The sequence below is a fragment of the Cetorhinus maximus genome, chromosome 2, assembly GCF_964194155.1.
Source record: "Cetorhinus maximus chromosome 2, sCetMax3.hap1.1, whole genome shotgun sequence".
NCBI classification, from domain to species: domain Eukaryota; kingdom Metazoa; phylum Chordata; class Chondrichthyes; order Lamniformes; family Cetorhinidae; genus Cetorhinus; species Cetorhinus maximus.
Genome location: NC_135880.1, coordinates 133834764 through 133851377, shown reverse-complemented (window position 1 = coordinate 133851377; position 16614 = coordinate 133834764). Strand labels below are relative to the sequence as shown.

The 16614-nt window shown below is 43.3% G+C and overlaps 1 protein-coding gene across 4 annotated transcripts in view; it reads left to right on the top strand.

Annotated features, from left to right (window-relative positions):
• The first annotated feature begins 14351 nt into the window (after positions 1 to 14351).
• The window catches only part of dennd4c (DENN/MADD domain containing 4C), a 190169-nt gene continuing 187906 nt past the window's right edge, over positions 14352 to 16614 (top strand). Inside the window, exon 1 of one of the 4 annotated variants that reach the window (XM_078569631.1) lies at positions 14352 to 14510. Coding sequence is in view for 3 of the 4 variants with exons in the window: in XM_078569643.1 (XP_078425769.1) it covers positions 14789 to 14809 (21 nt within the window). In the remaining variant the exon portion in view is untranslated. Of the gene's footprint in view, positions 14511 to 14670; positions 14810 to 16614 lie in introns of those variants that run through there. The other 3 variants (XM_078569643.1, XM_078569635.1, XM_078569637.1) reach the window with 3 other exon arrangements.

Here is a 16614-nt window from a genome sequence, read left to right as displayed (position 1 = left end):
GGATAAGTGTGAGGTGATACACTTGGGCAGGACAAACAAGGCACGGGAATACACGATGAATGGTAGGACTCTGAGAGGCACTGAGGATCAGAGGGACCTTGGTGTGCATGTCCACCGGTCCCTTAAGGTAGCAGGACAGGTAGATAAGATGGTTAAGAAGGCATATGGGATACTTGCCTTTATTAGCCGAGGCATAGAATATAAGAGCAGGGAGGTTATGCTGGAGCTGTATAAAACGCCGGTTAGGCCACAGCTAGGGTATTGCGTGCAGTTCTGGAATCCACATTATAGGAAGGATGTGATTGCATTAGAGAGAGTGCAGAGGAGATTTACCAGGATGTTGCCTGGGCCGGAGAGTTTTAGTTATGAGGAGAGATTGGATAGACTGGGGTTATTTTCCCTGGAGCAGAGGAGATTGAGGGGGTACATGATTGAGGTGTATAAAATTATGAGGGGCATAGATAGAGTAGACAGGAAGGAGCTTTTCTCCTTGGTGGAGGGATCAGTAACCAGGCGGCACGGATTTAAGGTAAGGGCAGGAGGTTTAGAGGGGATGTGAGGAAGAATTTTTTTACCCAGAGGGTGATGGGAATCTGGAACTCACTGGCTGAAAGGGTGGTAGAGGCAGATACACTCATAACATTTAAGAAGTATTTGGATGTGCACTTGCCATGCCATGGCATACAAGGCTATGGGCCTAGTGCTGGAAAAAGGGATTAGAATAGTTAGGTACTTGTTTGTCCGGTGCAGACTCAATGGGCTGAAGGGCCTTTTTCTGTGCTGTAGACCTCTATGACTCTAAGGAGAGCAGTTAGAAACTGTATGACAACATGTTTAGATTGTCGATTGCAGAATTCGGAGAGACGTCTGGGTCCAGTCTGAAACCATCCAAGGCATCAATCTATCATAATAAAACAGAAAATACTGGAAAAACTCCCAATGGCCAAGTCTGCTGCTGCAAAGGTGCAAACAGAACATAGTTAAAGTCATAAGTCCTGTCATGGGATGAAGTTGACTTAAATATGGTGGAGCTAGCTTGGATTATGTGTGAAATGATGTCCAGATTCAGAGACAGTTGTGGAGGGTGAGTGAGTCCAGAAGCCATTTGAAGGGTAGGGTATGAGAGAATGCACTGTTGGAGGTATTTCTGTGGAAATAAAGAGTCAGAAGTTGTGGAGAATTGATCATGGGGTAGAACAAGGTGGTGAAGTTGGAGATCTCTATAAGATCCAGAAGCAATAGCAATAGGGATTCCATCTCTGGTTGGAGGGATTCCTGGAGGTTTGATCATGTGATGTTCTGACCACTTGACAGGTCTGGCAGCATCTATGGAGAGAGAAACAGTGTTAACATTTCCAGTCCATATGACTCTTCTTCACAGTTTCTAAGATGGCTGAAAATTTGCATAACTGTACCTTACAAATTCCAAAGCCATTAAAATGGAGTGAAGATGTGTCATATGGTCTTGAAACGTTAACTCTGTTCCTCTCTCCACAGGTGCTGCCAGACCTGCTGAGATTTTCCAGCATTTCTGTTTTTATTTCAGATTTCCAGCATCCACAGTACTTTTCTTTGCACGTGTGTGTGAATTCTTGAATGCATGTGTGTGAAAGAATTGGAGCACTTTTATTATTTTTATTTTGATCAGGTGTTAAGTACAATAAATACTATTCACTTTTCTTTGAAGAAACTTCCAAGTAAACTTGTCTGTATGTTTTTTGCAGTCACAGGACTTAAACAGCTAAACATTCATTCAATTGGCAAGTGTAATAAAAAAAATTGTTGCAGTCAAGTGAGGAGTGGGAAAAGAGGGAAACCATTCTACCGCTTCTCACCTGACTGCAACAATAGAATCAGATTTCCTTCCCTCTGTAAATGTTTTCTGCACCCATACTTTCCCCTTTACCCCACCTCCATTCCTCCTGCTTTGCCCTCTTTCATGCTCTTGGTTTCTCTTCTTTTCCTGCCCTCGGTTTCCCTTCCTTGCCTGCTCCTGGGTGGCCTTCTGGTTCTTGGAACTTTTCACAAACAGTTGCTGATGTGAATAAAAATACTCACCAACAGAAGATCCAACCTTTATAAGGTAAATGCAATAACATGTGTATAAGTCATGTGATCCACTGTCACATGATCCGTTGTCACATGATCAAGCTCCCACTGGTCACAAGATACATGTCAGGTGGTCAGAACATCACATGATCAAACCTCCAGGAATCCCTCCAACCAGAGATGGAATCCCTATTTCTATTGCTTCTGGATCTTATAGAGATCTCCAACTTCACCACCTTGTTCTACCCCATGATCAATTCTCCACAACTTCTGACTCTTTATTTCCACAGAAATACCTCCAACAGTGCATTCTCTCATACCCTACCCTTCAAATGGCTTCTGGACTCACTCACCCTCCACAACTGTCTCTGAATCTGGACATCAGTTCACACATAATCCAAGCTGGCTCCACCATAATTAAGTCAACCATATCCCATGACAGGACTTATGACTTTAACTATGTTCTGCTTGCACCTTTGCAGCAGCAGACTTGGCCATTGGGAGTTGTGGCAATATATTAGCTACTGACTGATGGGGGCTGAGAAGTGAGAGTTCTTTGAGCAGAGTTCCTACTTCCCTGTCCCCTTTTGCCATCATCTCTCTCCTGTGCCAGTGCAAAAAACTCTGAACACTCTGCTGCAGGCCAGATTGGGGAAGATCAGTGACGCATTGCAAGGCCACCATTGTAAGGTCTTGATCACCCAGCTTAAGTTGGCACACAGATTTGCATCCAAAGCCTGTGTATCTTGTCATAGCCTGCTTGGATTTGTTTGAGAACAATGCTTGATGCGCCATGGATCAGCCAATCTCTCCATGGCAGACGTTCCTGCAAATCCCTATACCACTGACTCATTCACGATTGAGTTGGACTCCTCCATCCTCTCTGCTATTGTGGAGCATATGCTTGGTACATCTGTCAATACCTGACTAAGTTGCTCTGCACCTCGAACATTCTCCTTCTCAATGGTAGCCCCTGAGATTTAGCATTTGTGTCCAGCTGAGCAAAGCTTGCAGAGGATTGTGTCCCTCAATGTAGACCCTCCGAGCTGTCCCTGCCAATGATGTCTGTCCATGCTTACTTGTGAGGTGTGAATCACCAGTTAAAAATCCAACTAACTGTCCAAATGCATCCTTAGGTTGAGTATTTGCACTGTTGCATGGCCATAAGTCCTATTATGTTGCACTCTCAGAAGGAATTAGATCATCTGAGGAATGTCCTCATGTATGTCCTGCAACACTTAACTGTACACCTGAAAGCCCTGTAAGATGAAGAAATGGATATGATATAGTCTGACAAAGTCACAATCTTGACTCACTACACTCAGTCTTCTCATACTTCATTCCTTGATGAAATTAAGTCAACATATGTATGTCAAAGATTTGTAATTTTGTTGCCAGCTAGCTGTGAGCTCCTGGCCTCTCCAACTGTGATTGAGAGGGATGCAAATGTGTCACTAATTTCCAGGGTCTCCTTCTCTTCATCAGTGAGTTTGGCTATTTGTGGTCGTCAACCTCCAGTCCTCCCCCCATTGCTTGCAGGTTGCACTCTCTTATCTAACCAGGGATGCTAAAAAAGACCTGAGAGTGAGTGACTGAAATAGTCACCCAATGGATGCAGTGTATTTGGTGAGGGTGACTATGACATACATCCATCACATTGCATAAGGATTGGGGTGAGCGCAAAATGGCGGATGAATAAATGGGGATGTAGTGAAATGCAACTGCAGCTCCTCCAAAACTATGTTGTCCATACCCTAACTCACATTGTGCCTAATAGTACCATCAATTTAAATTTAAACTTTTGGCATTTTATCAAAAAGCTTCTATTTATTCCATTAATATTGGAAAAGAAATACGATATGAAGTTTTGTGGGATAAATAGCCTCTGAAATTGTTTGTTGATTTGATTGATATTACTGTATGTGACATCATAACAGAAGACGTTATTCGGTTAGCAATGGATAGTTTCCTATAAGAACTAGGAGCAGGAGTAGGCAATTCAGCCCCTCGAGCCTGCCCCGCCATTCAATACAATCATGGCTGATCTCATTTCGGCCTCAACTCCAATTTCTCGCCCTCTCCCCATAACCTTGCAACCTGTTACTAATTAAAAATCTGTCCATCTCCTCCTCAAATTTATTCAGCATCCCGGCATCCACTGCACTGGAGGTAGTGAATTCCACAGATTCACAACCCTTTGAGAAAAGTAATTCCTCCTCATCTCTGATTTAAATCTACCACCCCTTAGCCTAAAACTATGGCCTCTCATTCTAGAATGCCCCACAAGAGGAAACATCTGTTCCACGTCGACTATGTCTACCCCCTTTAGCATCTTATATACTTCAATTAGGTCTCCTCTCATCCTTCTAAACTCTAGCGAGTATAGGCCTAAACTGCTCAATCTCTCCTCATAAGACAAGCCCCGCATCTCTGGAATCAATCTAGTGAACCTCCTCTGAACTGCCTCCAATGCAACTACATCCTTCCTCAAGTAAGGGGGCCAAAACTGTGCACAGTACTCCAGGTGCGGTCTCACCAATGCATTGTAAGCTGCAACAACACATCCCTATTTTTATACTCTATTCCTTTAGCAATAATAGCCAAAATTCCATTTGCCTTCCTTATTACCTGCTGTACCTGCATACTAGCTTTCAGCAATTCATGCACAAGGACACCCAGATCCCTCTGCATTGAAGCATTCTGAAGTTGCTCTCCATTTAAATAATAAGTCGCCTTTTTATTCCTCTGACCAAAATGGATAACCTCGCACTTATCCACTTTAAACTCCATCTGCCAAATTTTGGCCCATTCACCTAACCTGTCCATATCCATTTGTAAGTTTCTTATTTCTTCATTGCAACTTACTTTCCCATCTATTTTGGTGTCATCTGCAAATTTAGCTATAGTACCTTCTATCCCTGAATCCAAGCCATTAATATAGATTGTAAATAGTTGGGGCCCAAGGACCGAACCCTGTGGCACCCCACTAGTCACAGCTTGCCATCCAGAAAAAGACCCATTTATCCCGACTCCCTGCTTTCTGTTGGTTAGCCAATCCATTTCCAAGCTAATATATTACCCCTAACTCCGAGTGAAATTATCTTATGCATTAATCTTTTGTGCAGCACCTTATCAAAGGCCTTCTGGAAGTCCAGATATACTACATCTACAGGATCTGCATTATCCACTTTGCATGTCACATCTTCAAAGAACGCTAGAAAATTAGTCAAACATAATTTACTCTTCTTAAAACCATGCTGACTCTGATGGATTTCATTTTGACTTTCCAAATGCCCCATTACTACTTCCTTAATAATGGATTCCAACAATTTCCCAATGACAGACATCAAAGTAACTGGTCTATAGTTTCCTACGTTCTACCTTCCCCCCTTTTTGAATAAGGGAGTTATATTAGCATTTTTCCAATCCACTGGAACCTTTCCAGAATCCAGGGAATTTTGGAATATTATAGCCAATGCATCCACTATCTCCGCTGCCACCTCCTTTAAGACCTGGGATGTAGGTCACCAGGTCCTGGGGACTTGTCGCCCTTTATTCCCAATAGTTTGCTCAGTACTTTTTCTCTAGTGATGGTGATTGTTCTAAGTTCCTCCTTCTCTATAGCCTCTGCACTACCTGTTACTATTGGGGTGTTACTCGTGTCCTCCACCGTGAAAACTGAGGCAAAATATTAATTAAGCGTCTCTGCCATTTCTGCATTCTCCACTATTAACTCCCCAGTCTCATCCTCCAAGGGACCAACATTCACTTTAGCTACTTTCTTTCTTTTTATATACTTGTAGAAACTTTTGCTATCAGTTTTTCCATTTTGCGCTAGTTTTCTTTCATAATTTACCTTTGCTCTTTTTATTATTTTTTTACTAACCCTTTGTTGATCATTAAAAGTTTCCCAATCTTCCAGCCTGCCACTAACATTTGCAATTTGGTATGCCTTAGTTTTTGCTTTTATGTTATCCTTAACTTCCTTGCTTAGCCATGGATGTTTTTCCCCCCTCTTACCATCTTTCTTGCTCTTTGGAATATATTTTACTTGGGAGGAATTGAATATCTCCTTAAATATCTGCCACTGTTCATCAACTGTCCTACCTTGTAGTCTTCCTGCCAGTCCACGAGGACCAAATCTGCCCTCATGCCTATGTAGTTTCCTTTGTTTAACTCCAGAACACTAGTTTGGGACTCAAGTTTCTCGCTCTCAAACTGAACTTGAAATTCTAGCATGCTATGATCACTCTTCCCTAGAGGATCCTTTACAATGAGATCATTAATTAATCCCATCTCATTACACAAAACTAAATCCAGAATAGCCTGTTCCCTGGTTGGTTCCACAACATATTGCTCCAAGAAACAATCTCTAATACACTCTATGAACTCTCCCTCGAGGCTACCCTTGCTAATTTGATTAGTCCAGACTATATGCATATTAAAATCACCCATGATTATTGCTGTGCCTTTCTTACATGCTCCCAGTATTTCCTGGTTTATACTGTGCCCTACTGCTGAACTACTGTTTGGGGACTTATAGATTACTCCCACCAGGGACTTCTTTCCCTTGCTATTTCCTATTTCTACCCAGACTGACTCTACGTCTTGCTCTCCACTGCCTATATCATTCCTCACTATAGCACTGATCTCTTCCTTTACCAACAAAGCTACACCACCTCCTTTTCCTTCCTGCCTATCCTTCCGAAACACTGAGTACCCTTGGATATTCAACTCCCAAACCTGTTCTCCCTGTAACCACGTCTCAGTAATCGCCACCAAATCATACCTATTTATCTCTATTTGCACTGTTAACTCATTAGTTTTATTCTGAATGCTACGCACATTCAGATACAAAGCCTTTAAGTTTGCCCCATTGTCAATTTTCCCTTCTCTTATGTGATTCTTTGGTGCAATATGGCGTTCACACACTCTGTCCCTTCCTTTCACTTTTTGGTAACAATCAGCCTCGTCACTAATTTGCACTCTTACCCTCTCCTTAAACTTTGATTTTTTATATTTCCATGCAACTGAACCCTCCCCCCATTATTTAGTTTAAAGCCCTATCAACAACCCTAGTTGTGCGATTTGCCAGGATACTGGTCCCAGCATGATTCAAGTGGAGCCCGTCCGAACGGAATAGCTCCCTCTTTCCCTTGTACTGGTGCCAATGTCCCATGAATTCAAACCCATTTCTCCCACACCAATCTTTGAGCCACACATTTACCTCTTTAATCTTATTGACCCTGTGCCAGTTAGCTCATGGGTCAGGTAGTAATCTGGAGATTATTACCTTTTTGGTTCTGCTTTTTAATTTAGCCCTAGCTGCTTGTATTCCGTCAGCATAACTTCTTTTCTCGTTCCACCTATATCATTGGTACCTACGTGGACCATGACAACTGGATCTTTCCCCTCCCACTCCAAGTTCCTCTGCAGCCCAGATGAGATATCCTTAAGCCTGGCACCAGGTAGGCAACACAGCTTTCGGGACTCTCGATCCTGGCTACAGAGAACTGTAGGGGATCTATTCCCCTAACTATACTATCCCCAATTACAACTACATTTCTCTTTTCTCCCCCTGCTTGAATGGCTCCCTGTACCATGGTGCTATGGTCAGTTTGCTCATCGTCCCTACAGTCCCTGCTCTCGTCCACACAGGGGGCAAGAATCTCAAACCTGTTGGATAAGGGCAAGGGCTGAGGCTCCTGCAGTGCTACTTCCTGGATCCCTCTACCTGCCTTGCTTATAGTCACACCCTCCTGTCCCTGACCACTGGCCAAATTTAAGGTAGTTAATCTAAGGGGTGTGACTGTCTCCTGGAACACAGCGTCCAGGTAACTCTCCCCCTCCCTGATGTGTCGCAGTGTCCGAAGCTTGAACTCCAGCTCATCAACTCTGAGCCAGAGTTCCTCGAGCAACCAACATTTGCAACAGATGTGGTCACTAGGAACCACAATGGGGTCCACCAGCTTCCACATCATGCAGCTACAACACATCGCCTGGCCCTGCATCTCTATTTTATTTAATTAGATTTTCCAATTTGTTTTTAAATTTCTTACTGGTCTTTAGTTTATCAATCTGTAAAATATTTCTTCTGTTTACCCTTAATCTGAAAGCAAGTTAGAATAGAGATTCAAAATACACTTTTTAAAATCAACTGGAACTCGCTCTCTCTGCTGAGTTGAAGCTGAAGTGTTAGTCCTCTGATCTTGGGCTCCAGTAGTCACCTTTAATCTGAAATCAACTTAGAATAGGTAGTTCAAACTAGCAGTTACTTACCAACCACTTAACTTACAGTTTTCCTGTGATGTCACTCTTTGTTTTTTTTCACTTGGCAACAGTGACTACAGAGGACACTCTTCCCAGGTTGCTTCACGGAGATGGTGACTGCAGAGGACACTTTTCCCAGACTGCTTCCTGGCGACGGTGACTGCAGAGGACACTCTTCCCAGACTCTATTGTACCATAAGCACACAAGGGCAACCCAATGCTCACATTTACTGTTTATTTTCTACTGAAGTAATAAAGTAATCAATGACAAATGCTTTTCAACCATGACTCTTGTATTAATGCGATAACCTTGTCCCCCTCAAGTTTTATCCCTGCAGTCCTTTCGGTGGTGCATCATGTTGGGGCCTGGAAACACAAGCACCATCAGGTGTTGGCTTGGTGGCCATTCTTCAAGCCTAGGCAGTGAAAGTTGACAGGGCACCAAAGCACCAACACAGCTGATCCTATTTTCATTTCATGTTCACAGATGTGTGGGTCACTGAATCGCAATGATGAGTGGAAAATAAAAATATACTGGAAATCTGAAATAAAGACAAGAGAATGCTGGATATTCACAGTAAGGCAGTCTGAACCTTTAAAAAACAGATTAGCATTTCAGGTATAGACCCTTCGAAAAAATCTTGACTTTCTTTCCTCATGCCACAACACAAATATGACCTTGACTGAGGTCAGCTAACTCAGAAAGACAAGGGATTAAACCTACAAGCTTTCTGGTCTCTATGACCCTATAGTGATTATTTCTTAAATGTGTAAAATTTAAATTGCATAATTTCAAGACTTTGAAACTGGAATCTGTTTCACATGGTGGTCATAATGAAGGAAATCTTCATCTTGGCAACAAAAGCTAATTCTGTTTTTCCCTATTTTTAAAATTTAATTTACCAGCCTGAGAGTCACTTGCCATCAACTGAACCCTTGCAAGACTTCATCCATTCACCGCCTTCAACACTACATGTCATGGTTGTTTGTATCCATGCATCATGCTACACATATGCTAAATAGAATAAAATTAAAACCACAAAATAGAAGGCAGCTTGGGTTTGTAATGTCACTCATTTCCTCCAACTCCCTATTCAAGATAGCCTCCTTTATCCATGATCTCTTATTTTATGGAAGAAGGGATGAGTTAGGTTTGTCCAGCTTGTGGATTTATCAATTGGTAATGTCAATACTGTTCTTTGTTGACTCAAGGTGTGTCACTCAAACAGCAAGGAAATAGACACCTCCATGCATTCCTCCAAATGTTGAACAAATCTAGTATAGACTGAAAGTGTAGTTAGTTCTGGAAGTGAGATAGCAGCCTATGGGAGCAACTTTTTTCCAGAATCATGACAAAACATAGCACACACAACATAAAGTCTACTCTGTAGGCTAGTAAAATGTCAAAATGTTTAATAGACTTTAAGAACCTATCTGCAAATCTCAGTAAAATATTATTACAATAAAATAACTGCAGTATTGTGCCTTGGTAGGGTGGCAGGACTTTTAACATTGACTTAATTTGGTAAAAATTATTGTTAATCTTCCCATTTCAACCATGTTTTTCCCCACCACATCCCCTCCCCACCTGAAGGCTTTTTTTCTTAGCTGGGATAAGGCTCCACATGCATCAGTTGTCCTTTCTTACCTTGCAATACTTTATTTATGAACTTGGGTATTGCGAATTGGATGGCCTTTTTGTCAAGCTTTATTTGAAATCAGTTTGGGGTTCCGCAACCCCTTTCATTCCACAAATTAAGATCTACCCTACAAAAGCACCCTGATTTGGCAGTGAATTTGCAATCTCGCAATTACGGTTGGTATGAAACATGGTAAAATTATTACTGATGCAGTAGGGAGTCCTCTTCTTGAGTTTTATGAACATCATTGTTGTGATGCGCTGAATGTGGCAGGTGTTATTACCAAGGAGTTCCTAATGTCACAGAAAATGTTCCACTCCCAGCAATGGCCTCCTGCCACACTTCACTGTGTGCTCCCTATACTCCTCTGATTTCCAATTTCATCCTACTTCCTGATTCCTTCACTTTCACCACTGATGACTAATCTTTCAGCTCTTACGCTACTGGCCTTTGGAACTCCCTCCCTATGACCCTCCTCCTTGCATCCTTCCTTCTGATTATCCATTTATTTCCTACACCCTAGAAAGTGCTCTTGGGACCTGGAATTTAGCAACTGTATGCTGCACTGGAGCTTAAACAACCATTGGTCAATTCACTGATATCCTGGATGCCCGCCCATTCTGCAGCCAGAATGAGACCACATTTCATTTTTATTTCAGTGCCTGTTGTTGCAGCCCTTTTTCCGCTGTTTGAATTGGCTGCTCCTCAATTTCTGGCGGCATTTCTCACTAATAGTGCTAACCTTTGATCAAGTGGATTTCTATGAGTCTGATCATGGGGCTGTCAAGAGATTTTACCTGGAGGTCTAGGATGCTTGGCGGGAATGGTCTCTCCATTATGCTAATGTTTAGAGCTCTGATACATGCCTGAGTGACTGTTGAAAGCAACCATGTGGTGTCTTCCATTCGCTGAAAGCCTATTGTAACCAGTAGACACAGCAAGAGATTCATAGCATCTTGGCAGCCTCCGAAAAAAACAGTGCACGAAGATTGATGGTGACATACAGAATAAAAACCTACGTTACTCACACAGGCTCACCAAAGATGTCTTGAATTACTAATTAACAATATGCATGCATTTTTGCTGATTGTGCCATTTACTTGGTTCCAGTGCTACACTCCTCCAGAGGCTACGGTCCAGATCTTCCAGTCAACAGCGATGGAGGCAATTGACACTGCTTGCGAAGATCTCTGTGCCCTGACGTTTTTGCATCTTTACAATTGGGACTTCCTGCCCAGGCTGTAGCAGCAATGTTTCAACGCAGCCATCTACGGAGAGCAATGGTGCAGAGGACAAAATCCATTTTACGAAATTAGCTGCCATATTTGGGTAAGTGTTTAAAGATTGTAAAGGTTTTCATTACGTTAGTGAGTGGGTGGTTGGGTGAAGGGGTGAGTGAATGGGTGAGTGGGTAGATGGGGGGTAGTCGAGGGGTGGGTTGTTGGGTGGGGGAGTAGGGGGTGAGTAGTCAGGTTTGACTGGGTAGTTGAGTTTGGGGGGTAGGCAGTCAAGTTGGTGGGGATGGGTAATGGGTGTGATTGGGGGTCAGTTGGGGTTGTGGGTTGGTTTGCTCTTTTAATCACTTAGTTACACTAGAGATTAAACAGTGTAAGTATCTGGGTAAGTAGTGCATATGTAGCCCATGCCTCTGACACTGAGATCAGTGTAAGAGACATTTGTGCAAAGCAGTGCAAATCAGCCCACTGTAAGTTCAAACTTTCTGGACCATTACAGGACTTGTGCACACATCAGGACTTCCTAAAGCGCAACAGTATTGGGCGACTCATCATTTGAAATTGTTGGCCTCGGAAGATCTGGCCCTATGTGTTCCGGTACATTGAGATAGCTGAGTGTTACTCCATTGGCCCAAGCAAATTACAGCCACTCTCACTATCCCATCCAAAACAGCTGAAGGGACTGCTTTTCAACATTTGGTTACACTTTATAACCATGCTCCTAATCTTTGTCCATCTGGGATGGAAAGGTCAGTATTTCAGAGGACCTTCTGGTGGGTCTGCTCCTGGGCCTGACTATAACAGAGATTTGTAGGATGGGTAGGTCCCTGGGAGGAGTTGCTCTGACTGCCTGCCTGTCTTCTGTGATCTTGTCTGTGCCCGGGTGGCCCTGTAGAGGGAGCACGCAATGGCTGCAGATACACTTGATGCTTTTCATGACTCGTAGGCACCACAATATAGGCTGCTTAAATGGTGCTAATAACAACATTCTGATGTATTTGTTGGGACTTTGTTGCTTATGTTGAGCTTCTTTTAATTTTATTGCACCATGTTCCTTCCAGAGATGAGTGGTGCCCTAAAAGGGGAACTTGTGCTGATTCTTGTTAGGTAGCCTGGTGTCATTTTTATAACTTCCAAAAGGCATTCGATACAGTGCCACACAATAGAGTTGTGAGAAAAGTTACAGCTCGTGAAATAAAAAGGACAGTAACAACATGGATATAAAATTGGCTGAATAATAGGAAACAGCAAGTAATGGTTAATGGATATTTTTTGGGCTGGAAGAAGTTTGTAGTGGAGTTCCCCAGGGGTCGGTATTGGGACCCTTGCTTTTCCTGATGTAGATTAATGATCTGGATCTTCGTGTGCAGGGGACAATTTCAAAGTTTGTGGATGATACAAAACTTGAAAGCATTGTAAACTGTAAGGAGCACAGTGTAGAATTTCAAAAGGGCATAGACAAGTTGGTGGAGTGGGCAGATAGGTGGCAGATGAAGTTAAATGCAGAGAACTGTGAGGTGATTCATTTTGGTAGGGAGAACATGAAGAGACAATATAAAATAAGGGGTACAACTCAAAAGGGTGTGCAGGAGCAGAGGGACCTGGGTGTATATGCGCATAAGTCATTAAAGATGGCAGAACAGGTGGAGAGAGCAGTTAATAAAGCATACAGTATCCCAGGCTTTATTAATAGGGGCATAGAGTACAAGAGCAAGGACGCTATGCTGAACTTGCAGAGGACACTAGTTAGACCTCAGCTGGAGTATTGTGTACAGTTCTGGATGCCACACTTTAGGAAGGATGTGAACGCATTGGAGAGAGTGCAGAAGAGGTTTACAAAAATGGTTCCAGGGATGAGAAATTTCAGTTATGAAGATAGATTGGAGAAGTTGGGACTGCTCTCCTTGGAGAGAAGGCTAAGAGGAGGTTTGATAAAGGTGTTCAAAATCATGAAGGGGCTGGATAGAGTAACTAGGAAGAAATTGTTCCTGCTCATAAAAGGATCAAGAACGAGAGGGCACATATTTAAAGTGATTTGCAAAAGAAGCAAAGTGATGTGAGAAAAAACTTTTTCATACGAGTGTCTGGAATGCACTGCCTGGAAATGTGGCGAAGGCAGGTTCAATTGAAGCATTCAAGAAGGCATTAGTTGATTATTTAAATCAAAACAATGTGAAAGGTTACAGAATCACAGAATTTTAATGGCGCAGAAGGAGGCCATTAGCTCCACTGTGTCTGCACCAGCTCTCCAAATGAGCATTATGGCCTAGTGCCATTGCCCTGCCTTTTCCTGCACCCCTGCACATTGTTTCTATTCAAATAGTCATTTAATGCCCTCTTGAATGGCTTGATTGAATCTGCCTCCACCACACTTCCAGGCAGTGCATTCCAGACCCGAACCACTTGTTTTGTGAAAAAGTTTTTTCCCATGTCACGGTTGCTTCTTTTGCAAATCACTTTAAATCTGTGCCCTCTCCTTCTTGATCCCTTTAAGAGTGGGAGCAGTTTCTCCCTATTTACTCTGTCCAGCCCCCTCATGACATTGAATGTCCCTATCAAATCTCTTGGCCTTCTTCTCTCCAAGGAGAACAACCCCAACCTCTCCAATCTATCTTCGTTAGCGGGAAAAGGCAGGAGAATGGTACTGACTCAATGCTTATTCGAAGAGCCGGTGCAGACACGAAGGGCCGAATGGCCTACATTGCACGGTAACAATTCTGTAATTCTGGCTGATCCGAAAGAGCATTTCCACCTTTGCTGTCCACAACTGAGGGCAGCCGGCAATCTCCGCTGCCAGTCATCCCGGCAGGAGAGGAAGGGCGCGGCCAGGAGGAGGGGAAGGGCGTGGCCGGGAAAACCTCTGCTGTCAATTACGAAGGGGGCAGGGCGTGACTGCTGTCAATCATCCAAAAACGATGGGGGTGTGGTCGTGTGAACCTCGACTGTCAATCACGGAAGGGGCGGGTCGTAATGGCTGTCAATCATCCCGGGTGGAGGGGACTGGCCGAGTGAACCTCGGCTGTCAATCATCCCGAGAGGAGGGGCGGGGCCTGTCCGCATGAAGTGAAAAGTCACAAACAAATATGGCGGCAACGGCAGGTCGACCGTTGCGGTGACTGGGGTCTGGGTGCTGGAGTTACGGGCCGGGGAGGTCGAATCAACAAAAAGTAAAGCAAAGCAGCGGAGCCGTGTCGGTAGTGGCGGGGCGGCTGGTTTTTGGCTTTGAGTTCAGTCAGACTCCGACTGTTGCACTTGTGGCGCTTTCGCTTCATGTTGTTTCTGTGACAAGAGGAGGAGGAGGCGGCGGCCGGGACAGGTGAGGGAGAGGCTTCATTACCGGGAACTCTTCATCCGGCCCAGCAAAACTTGCTAGGATCATTGCTCAGCGAGCGGGCCGCTTCTGTCGGTCTTATTTTGAAGCTTGTCGAGTTCTGATGAGTAACCAAGCCCCGGGGCGGGGGCTCGGTGCATGTCCAAGGCACCGTGAGGGATCTTCTCAGGGCAAGGGCCGCAGGCCAGCTGCAGGACACCGTGTCCAGCTTCCCCCAGTTTCAGTTCTTTTTAAATTTCTCCTCTTGTAAAGGCTTCCGGTGGATGAGATCAGAAACGCTGCAGGTGAGCCAACCTGTTGGTTGCCTGGGCTCAGAGCCAGAGATAATTCAACCGCATTTGCTGTCTCAAGGCAGAGTTTTTAAAAAACAAACCAGGCGTTTTCTATAAAGAGTTGAGAGCGTTTGATCGTCAACACGGTACTTTTTTTCTTGTTTCTAGCTATGTTAGGGTGGGGAGTTAGTAGCACTAGTCAGTCAAAATGGGAAGATTGAGGAAGCTAAATCTGTTAATTTGATCCAAGAAGAATATGAAAAAAATCTAAAGTTACAGCCATTACAATACATACTTGATTTAAATGGGTGGAAATGCTGAAAACATGAATGTTTTCACGTTTAAACTGATGTCTCAAACGTATTGTGGTATTTTTATTGCTTGTACAGCTGGAAAACCACAATGTCTTTTTTAAGATGGCCATTTTCCAACTTGTTTTTTATTTGTTGCTTCTGAAGGATCTGTATCTTGCCGTGGCATGGATACTTATCACAGAAAGATTTGGCCCTCTGGTGCTTTTGTCCAAGTGACCATTTTGTGAGTTGGGCAAATTATTTGTCATTGATGTAGATAGAAACACAGCTCAAAACAGAATCCTATCTGTAACAAGGGGATCCTAATTGAGCTGAAAACCATCAGTGGATCTTAACTGGTAGGTCATAAGAGACTTTCGTGGTCGTGACATGATAAATAGTTTGGAGGTTCAAGGTATAATTAGGATGGACTTCACTTAATCTGTAATGCATATTGTGACTTTACCTAAGATTGGAGGACTTTGGAAGCTTACTTGGGAGTCAGCTTGGCACTGTATTTGCCCCTGAGATGAGTTTCACGCCGCTAATTTGCATGATCACTAAGGCCACCTGCTTCCACCTCTGGTAATTGTTGACTCCCAACCCTGGCACACCTCATCTGCTGAATTCCTCATTCATGCCTTTATTACCCCTAGACTTGGCTATTCCAATGCACTCCTGTCTGAACTCTCAACATTCAAGCTTAATAAACTTAAGCTAATTTGAAACATTGCTCACATCCTAACTCACCCAATGCCTTGCCTATTACCTCTGTGTTCACTGACTCACTCTGGTTTCCAGTTGGACAATAGCTTGAATTTTCAATTCTCATCCTTGTTTTCAAATTCCTTGATGCCTTCATTCCTCTCTAGCTCTGTCACCTCATTCAGCCCTACAATTTTGAGCTCTTCTAATTCTGGCCTGTTGCACATTCTTGATCTTAATTGCTCCACTGTTGGTGGCTGTGCCTTCAGCTGCTGAGGTCTGAAGGTAAGCCCTGGAACACTCCTCCTAAATCTCTCTACCTCAGCATATGTACTGTGTCTTTATAACCTGTGATATCCATAGAGGGAAATTGAAATTACTTGCTTGAGAGTGTCGTGATAGACTCCCACATGTTTTAGACATCCTTTTGACCAAATAAGCCCACCAATTTATATATTCTGTTAAAGTAGAGTACGATTTTGTTCCCTTACCTGATGACTTTCACTCAACACAGATTTGTGATGCAAGCCGGTTTGTTTTGAAAGGCATAGGTTAGTATCACAATTCATTTTATCCACTGGGGGAGTCAGCATGTCAGTTGGTGGGCACAATTCAAGATTTGGATAGCTACCTCCAAGTTAACAAGTAACATTTGTCAGTAGTTTGTTTACAATCTTAAGGTAGAAGATGCCTTGCATCCCTTTTCCTTTAGCAACCCTTCACCTTTGAAAACACTATGGTTAGCAGAATTGTAATTTGAATGCACTATGTACCCATGTTTTTAAATTGCTGCACTATTGTATGACACAAAGGGAGGAG